This window comes from Phalaenopsis equestris, unplaced genomic scaffold (assembly GCF_001263595.1).
Source record: "Phalaenopsis equestris unplaced genomic scaffold, ASM126359v1 Scaffold200117, whole genome shotgun sequence".
NCBI lineage: Eukaryota > Viridiplantae > Streptophyta > Magnoliopsida > Asparagales > Orchidaceae > Phalaenopsis > Phalaenopsis equestris.
This window is the reverse complement of record NW_018219955.1, coordinates 107002-116217: the sequence shown is the minus strand read 5'-3', so window position 1 is coordinate 116217 and position 9216 is coordinate 107002. Positions and strand designations below refer to the sequence as shown.

Below are 9216 nucleotides of genomic sequence, written 5' to 3'. Positions count from 1 at the left end.
TCTTTTGCAGTGAGAACATCCATAATGAATCCCCAGCTGATAGTGTCATAAGCCTTTCTCAAATCTAGTTTGTAGATCAAATTACCACCTCTGCAGATCTTATTCAGATCATGTATCAGTTCCTGTGCCAAAAGAGTATTGTCAATGATTGATATCCCCTTCACAAAGGTAGTTTGATTGGGTTTTATTATATGATCAAGATGAGGCTGAAGCCTATTGACAATAATTTTGCTGATTGCTTTACTGATAACAGTAGCTAGAAAAAATAGGTTTGAAGTGATTCCAGTTATTTTGCATATCTGATTTGGGGATCGGCACAAAAGTAGAGGCACTGAAATAATGTGGGAGATTATTTCCTTGGAAAAAAACTAGCCACAACAGCTATAACCTCAGGCTTAATAATATCCCAAGACTTTTTATAGAACTCAGCAGTGAAACCATCAGGGTGAGCTGCTTTGTTGCTATTTATAGAATTTATAGCCTTCCAAATCTCCTCTTCATCTGGAATTTCAGTAAGTTTTAGATTTACTGTATAATTCAGCTCAGCATAGAAATAATTTGGATGAATAGGGATTCTGTGATTATTGGCTTGATTCAGTAGGTTTTTAAAACAACTTACTGCATCATTAGCTATTTCAGCATTCTCATGTAGCCACATCCCCTCAACATTTTCAATAGCAGATATAGTATTACATTTCCTTTTGTATTTGATATCAGAATGGTAAAATTTGGTGTTTCTGTCCCCATCAGTGAAGATATTAATAGCAGCTTTCTGTTTAAGAAATTAATCTTAAAAGTCAATAGCAGTAAGAAGTTTGTTTTGGGCAGTAAGAAGTTCCTTTTCCTCAACCATTCCTTCTTGTTCATCTTGCTCCATTCTTGTTACTTCCTCTTCTAGCTCTTGAACTTTAGTGAGGACATTTCCAAATGCACCCCAACTCCATTTCCTATGGGCTTTGACAATTTTAATTTCCAACAAACTGTGTTTAATGAATGGGTCAGTATGGGAAATTCCATTCCAAAGGTCAGCAATGTAGGAGTTGTAGGAAGGATGGGAAGACCACATATTTAGATATCTGAAAGGGGGAGGGGAAGATGTATTATCAGAGGAAGTAATGCTAATAAGGGTTGGTCTGTGGTCAGAAATGGTTATACCAGCTATCATTGACCAAGACTTTATCAAGTCTTTCCCAAAATTTACCCCTCTTCCAAGTAAATGCAGGTCCCTTAAAACCCAAATCAAACATTCCAACACAGTGAATATTATCATTAAAGGTGTTTATTTTGGCTAAGGTGTTCATTTTGGCTTGGCTAGGAGCTCTACCCCCAGTTTTTTCAGCAAAAGAAGTAATGCAGTTAAAGTCTCCCCCTACAATCCAAGGGGAATCCATCTGCTGGCTGATATTCAACAAGCAATTCCAAAGCACTTTTCTATCATCCTTTGTACAACCTGCATAAATGAAGGTAGCATATCCCAAATGGCCATTGATATTAAAATTGAAATGAACAAATTGTTGATGGTTAACTAGTATGTTCCATCTGATTTCCATTCTACAGAAAATCCAGATTTTGTCTACATAAAATCCAGATTTTATTATTGGTATTGGCAAAATTATTGAAACCAGGAAACTTTTTGATTAGCTTTTGATAGTTCTTGTGAGCCATAGGTTCAAGAATAACTATGCACCAAAGTTTATATTTATAATTTAAATGTAAAACTCATTTAAGAGAGAGGGGTTTGGCTATTCCCCTAATATTCCAGTAAAGGATATTAATCATTTGATGGGTGAATTTGGAGGGATTGCTGTGATCTTGATTTGGTTCTACCTCTGTGATGATTGGGAGAACCAAACTTTATTCTGGTTTTACTCTCTGCCTGCATTAAGCTGACTCCTTGTTGTAATTTCTGCACTTCTGTTACTTGTTTGCTTTTTCTTTTGGCTGTTTGAACCTGCCAATCTTCTTCAATTGCTTGTTTAAGACCAGTGATTACATGTTCCTTAGGAGCCTTGCCATGAGTGTCTGTCTGACTTTCCTCTTGAAGGGGAGGTGAAGGAGTGATCATTATAATTTCATTAATTTCCTTTCTTACTGTTTTGATTGAAGAGTTCACTGTGATTCTGTTTGGAGGGGAATCTGATAGCTCACCTAAAGGATCAGCTGATGAAGAGTTTACAATGATTGTTGGGAGTGATCCCTCAGTCCTTTGAGTGGTTTCTTTCCTATTGTTCAGATGTGTTTCTTTAGCAATGTTCACAATGACTTTCAATGAGGTATTTCCTGTTTCCCTACGGGCCCTACCAGTATTTCTTTTAGGGGGTAGATGTAATCTGTAGCACTTTTCCACTGTATGGCCAAACATTTTGCAATGCTGACAATAGTAGGAATAGTAGGGTTAGTAGGGTTTTTGTTCAGGGACAATATCTTGCCAAAATCCTTCAGTGTCTGAGCCAATCCATATTTGCTTCAGCTCAGGGAGGGTAATATCTCTCTCCACTTGTATTCTAGCCAGTGCTGGCCTAGCTTTATTATCTGTAGGGGCATCCACTTTCAAAGGTGTGCCCAAAGCTCTTCCTATGTTGAATAAGGCATTCAACTTGAAGAAAGGAAGTGGAAGGCCTGACAACTTATACCAAAGAGGAACCACAGGTGGCTCTTTACTTGGATCAAAGTCAGGAGTCCACTTTACAATCTTCATGGTAGCTCCATCTATAATTACTGATTGCTTGACAAAGAGTCTGTCGTAATCTTCCTCCACAACTAACTGGATCAGAAGGTGCCTCCCATCCATTAGCCCTATCTTCCAATTTCTAATAAATTTTAGAGATTCAAGAAAATTTCTAACCAGCTCCATTTTGGGGTGGCCCAACTAAAATTTTCCCACTAAGGTAAATCTTACTTCCTCTTTAAGAGAGGTTAAATCTCTGTTTGTGAAGAACACTGTAGTTTCCCCCTCCTTAGATCCAAGTGGGTGAATGCAAGGACTACATCCTTTCCCTGCAGCGGTGTCATGAAATTTTTGAGGGAATACCAAGTGGTCAAAATCTTGTAGAACTTCAGTAGTTTTTCCAACAACCCCAGCATATGTTGCTTTGGTCCATTGAGAATCAGTAGATACATTAATAGGTGTAGTCATTGTAAAACTACCACCATATAAAAGGAGATTCCCCACCCAACAACAGTCAGAGAAGACAGTGCAGTCTCCAGGGGTCTCCAACCAGTGGAAACCACCAGAAAGACACCAGCAAACCTAAACAAACTTCAAAGAAACCAAAATACAGTCTGCCTTCCACTACTAGGCCCCAAACAGGAAGGAAATGGGAAAGAAATCCCCACAGCTAAGAGAGCAGCCAAAGAAAAACTCAATGAAATAGTAACTCCTATGACAAACACAAGAGCCCTCCACTACCACCTGAGATATGAACCTGCAGGAAGGTAACCACCACAAACCACCACTTCTGAGTTCCTCTTCAGCCAGTATATTAAAAATAAACTATATTAAAAAGAATTTGGAGTTCTTTACATCTAACATGAGGAATACTCAGACTATCTCCTTGTATCAACACATTCAAACTAGTAGAAACTGAAGAACTACAAATGACCTCAAAAGATTGGAGAGCTTCTTTTGCCAACCAATTTGCAGGTTTACTACCTTCTCTATAAGTATGGCTCCACACAATATGAAAAGAAGATGATAATTGCCATGGAGCAGAAATATCCCTTAGAATAATCCAAATTAGCTAAAGTTAATCCATCTCTATGTGAAGAATCTGATATTTACAAAGAGAAAAAATTTTCAATCCCCAATAGACAGCAACAGTTTTAGCTTCAAGAGCTGAAGAAGAGAAAGCAGGTGCTAAAATACCCATAAGCAATGACCATTATAATTTCTGGATAATCCCCCCAATTAGGAATAAATGATTAATCGGTTCCTCATCTATATGACATAAATGACATCTAGAAGGCCCTCTTAATCCTTTCAATTTAGAAATATCATAAGTAGGTAAGAATCTTCTAAATAGTTTCCAGGCAAAGAATGACATTGAAAGTGAAATATATTTGCTCCATATTAATTCACCCCGATCAGTCTTTGGCCAATAAAATTTAGAATTATATATAAACTTGGAAATAGACATAACATGTCTTGAGTCACCAACACTGGCTCAAGATCCCAAGACACCTTTTTAAAGACCTAATGATAACCATGAAGACTAAGTCCATTCTAGGAAGGGGGACTACCAACATTGACCCCTTTGAACGGATCTAGGGTTCCCAAAACCCTAGAAATTGGATTAAACCCCAATAAACCCTCTTTGGGTTCAGAACATGTTGACATCCCAATTTGATCAGATCTGTGATAACAAACCCTTATTTGGTCTACCCTGGAGCCAATGGCCATCACATTGACCATTTGGTCCCCTTGACCCAATGGTCCCCTCATTATGGTATTCACATTGACCATTTGGTCAACCATGGACCCAATGGTCATCACATTAACCATTTGGTCAACCCTAACACCAAATTGGTCAAAATGGATCATTTGGTCAACCCTGAGACCAATTAGCCAAAATAGGTCAATTGGTCAACCATGACATCTGATTGGTCAAACTTGGTCAAGAAGGTCAACCTTGGATATAATTAATCAAAATTAGTCAAATAGTCAACCTTAAACTCATCTTAACCAATCTATTGGTTCTTGACATAATTTAATTTTTTTAATTAATTACTTAACTAATTTAAAATGAAATTATGAATAAAATTGAACCCTAAATTGTGATCAAATTTATGACATCATATATGACATCTATACCCATGAATGACTTTCAAACTTAAATCCAACCCATGGAGGATTGTTAATGGGTCACCCATGACCTATGAGACCCATCATGGCATACTCAAGACCTATGGAAAACCCATTAAATGCAACAAAACACCATTTTTGTCCAAGTAATAAAATCATCATAAAGGGAGGAGGAGGTGTCATTTCATCACAAAGGCATTGGATGACTTGTTAGGTTAGGTGGAAGGGAGGATAATCTAGCTCACATGAGATCCTTATCCACCTCACTCCCCGTCCATTAAAAAGAAAGCCTTGATCAAACCATTCTCTTCACTATACTTTAGCTCATAATAAGCTCACCATTGAAATGCTAAACACAAAGATGCTCAATCAAAATTTGATCTTCCTTGAGCTAACTCCATCTTCCTTCAATTGAATTAAAGCTCAGCCATGGCTTGTCCATGGTTATAAATAGGCTATCCCGAGAGCTCCCCATAAGAAGTGGAACATAATTATAGACCTTAAACCTCAAAAAATTCAACACAAAAGTTGTTCCCCACCCCCTGAGCAACTAATCCCCCACCATTTCAGCTTTTGTAATCCCTTAGAGAGCTCCAATTTCTTACCCCAAAATAGAAAAAAATTTTAGGTTAGCTTAAAACTCTTCAAAACTTCAATTAAACTATCCCAACACCATCATTGAACCCCACGAGGAAGACCCCAATTGAAATTTTCTCTTTCCGCAAGCTCCAACCCACTCCAAGCGGAAATTGTGAACCCATTTCTGCAAGACTATGCCAAACTCTATGTCACTTCAAATTGGATCAAACATGAGCTTCACCAGGACCAAGCAAACGTTTCCATCAAACCTAGCTGAAGCCACAACACTTGGGACCAGATATGTGTCGCAAACCCTAATTTTAGGTTCGGTTTGGACCTTTGTGAAAGAAATATTTAAATCAACCATAACTTGTTGTATAGATGTGTTCTCCTAAATACGATGAAGCATTAAGAACAAAAATTGTGAGGTTTAGTTCAAAATCCAGGGAGATCTTGGGTTTTAAACATGAACAACTGTCGATTAATCGTCCCATGGGAATGATGAACCAATACCGTCCATTTTTGTGTATCTAAAATGGATGGTTGGGATTAAGTTAGACCTCAGAAACATCTGTGTGAAAGACTTAAACCGCAGGCCAAGCAAGCTACCATGCTTAAAGCCCCATGAATCAGAACCCACGACGTGGAATTCGATTCGTCCAATGATTCAGTCAGCTGTCATGCCGAATTAATAGAAAATTAGGAATTTTAAAATTTAAATAAATCCAAAAAACTATAAATAAAGTCAAAAATTTTCAACTTTTTACTGAAAAATCATAAAAATATGACAAAAACACCCCTGAAGTTGGAAAAATGTGGGGAATATTATGAAATTGAAAATTAAAATTGATAAATTATATTTAATTTTTACTTAATTATTTACTCTCACGAGTAATTTAATTATTAAAATTATTTATAAGCCAAAAAAATTAATCTAATTAAACTTTACTTACATAAGGTTTAATTAACCATAAACCCTAATTAGGTCTAACTCTAATTAGACCTAATTAATTTAATTGAACCTTACTTACATTAGGTTTAATTAACCTTAAACACTAATTAGGTCTAACCCTATTCAGGCCTAATTAATCTAATTAAACCTTACTTATAATAGGTTTAATTAACCCTAAACCCTAATTAGGTCTAACCCTAATTAGACCTAATTAATTTAATTAAACCTTACCCACATTAGGTTTAATTAACCTTCAAACTAATCAAAATTAGACTTAATTAATACCTTAAGCCTTAACAACATTTGGTTTAAGCAAACCTAAACCCTAATGTAAAGAAGAATCTTAAATAAATTAAACCTAAACTCTAAGGAGAATTGTTAAATTTTAGAAAAATCTTAAATAATTAAAGTCCCTTTCCTCTTTGTAATGAGATCATAGTTAGTGTAGGAATGAAATGTTTAAAAATAAAATGTGAAATTGTTACAAATAGGAGCAATTATATTCTTTACCCTCTTTACGAGAGACAAAGAACATTGGTTAATCCATTATTTCATCCCTAAATCTGCAGTTAGGTTGGGAAGATATTGTCTCTCACTTCGGAGTTCCCATGTTTCCTTCACCTAAGGGCTAATATCTCACTTTAGTTTCCAAATGCTTCAACCAAATTAGGGATTTTAGTCTGTCACCCTAAAATCTCAAATTCTACACCCATCAAAGTATATTTCTCTATTTATTTTCACTCATTCCTATGAACTACATTCTTATCCATAAAATCAAATGTATTTTTTACTTAGTTGTAGAAAGCATAACCCTCTTGGAACATATGTTTCACAACACATTTTAACAAATTAATTGGCCAGATCAATAAGTAAATGAATATCTAAGTTTGAATCATCACAATTTATGAAATTTTAAAAGAACTTCTACTAAACTACATTCCAACACATAATCAATTCTCATCACAAGGAGAAATATTAAGGGAAAACTACTCTCTAAGAATGGAGAAAACACATGGATTATTCATTACAAATGACATTGAAAAACAACCAACTTTATTTCCATAATTCAAAGCACATACAAAAAGAGTCCAACACTTATCTTTACAAAATATGCTTGCCTTCCTTTCAAAGCAAATATTAAACCTTACACTTCTTCCAAATTTTTGAAAGCCACCGAGACTCCACAAGAGACTTCACCTCTTACACACACACACACACACGCCAACTTGAAGAGGAACACCTAAATTTTCTCTAAATATCTCCTAAACTCTCCTCTAGACTCCCCTCATGAGAGTCACCAAGCCCTTCTTTTAAAGAGACACAAAACACCTCTTCATTCCAAGAAACACATCTCTTCACTCTAAGAGACACACTTATTTACTCCAAGAGGCACATCTCTTCATATAAGAGCCTTTCCAAGTGTCAAGATTCATTAAACCACTCCATGGGGAGTGCAATTTATTTAGAATATTCCAGAACATCTCAAAATAGCCCAAAATCACCAAAAATTTATCCCTTAATGGTTTCTGGCACCTAGGTGCCAATTTTGGATGCCTAGGCACCGTCTTCTCTATATTTTGGAGCCTAGGTGCCAGTTTAGGCACCCAGGCACCACCTTCTTTAGGTAAGAGCTACACTTTAAACCAAAAATTTTTATTTTCACTAAGGATTTATCTCACATTACATGGATCCGAAAATATGAAAAAAAAAATTTGAGAAATTTTTGAGAAAATCGTTTGGTGATGAACTCTTATGTAGCGATTTGAAGTTTAAAATGTTTTACATTTTGATTTTTGGAATTTTAGAATTTATTCAGGTTTTTTAAAATTTTCTAGATTTCCTATGGCACCTAGTTCGAGCAAAAGGAAAATAGAATATGGCAAACAAAAATTTGTTAGTTTCAAAGCGAGTGCTTGATTTAATAGTTTGCAAGAAAATAAGAAAGTAATTCAGGACCTAGGTTTTAAAAATCTAGGAGGAGAAGTTGAACGTTTGATTATTGCTCGATAATGTGAAAACTTCTGTTATTTTATAGTCAATGCTATCGTTGGGATTGTAATGGAATTTTATGCTAGCCTTCCTGAAGCTTCTAATGATTATGTATTTGTTCGTGGAAATAGGGTAGAATTTACTCCAAAAAAATTAAATGGGTTTTATTCTGTAGAAGATGTGTATAGATGTCAGTATCTTTCTTTTTCTATTATAGATCAAGCTATAGATTAAGTTATTTCTTTTCTGACTAGTGAGGAAGAGGCTTGAAAAATAAAAAATGGAGTTAAAGTTAACTTTCCCCATACTAGTTTAAATGTAGTATATAAGGCCTGGCGTTATTTTATTTCTAGAAGAATGATTCTGACGAACTATTATAGTGAGGTGACCAAAGATAGAGCCATCCTGAACTAGCAAGTTATGGACATAAATGTGGGCTATTTTATTTATATGAACACTCGATCTATTGCTCTGGGAAAGACTTCTAGTGGATTGGCACACCCTGCTCTTATTTACACACTTTGTGAGTAGGCAAGAGTTGATTTTAGACCGATGAGGAGAGGATTGAGCCTCAGGCCTCTGAGATCTATTGGGCCTGCTAACATCAAGACATATGAATCTCATGTTGACTAGAGATCTGGCAGTAAGGCTAGAGATATTCCTTCTACTTCTAGGTATATTCCTTCAACCTCTCATGGACCTACTTCTAGTGACCCCAGTGACAGAGAACTTTTGGATCAGATGATGATACAGCAGGGAGATATTTTGAGGATGGATTATAGGATGCATAATATAGAAGTCAAAAATGCTTACACTGATGATTTGATTCAGTGAAAATTTGAGTATGATGCTACTTATGATGATGCTTTAGTTAGATACCTGAGGGGAGAACATT

General features: G+C 35.8%; 1 protein-coding gene across 1 annotated transcript; it reads right to left on the bottom strand.

The window, feature by feature from the left end:
- Positions 1-349: 349 nt before the first annotated feature.
- Positions 350-1165, bottom strand: LOC110035823. Its single transcript, XM_020740122.1, has 2 exons — positions 851-1165; positions 350-772 (listed from the first exon to the last, which is right to left on the bottom strand). The coding sequence occupies exons 1-2, from the start codon at positions 1163-1165 to the stop codon at positions 350-352; spliced, it is 738 nt and encodes a 245-aa protein (XP_020595781.1).
- Positions 1166-9216: the final 8051 nt, after the last annotated feature.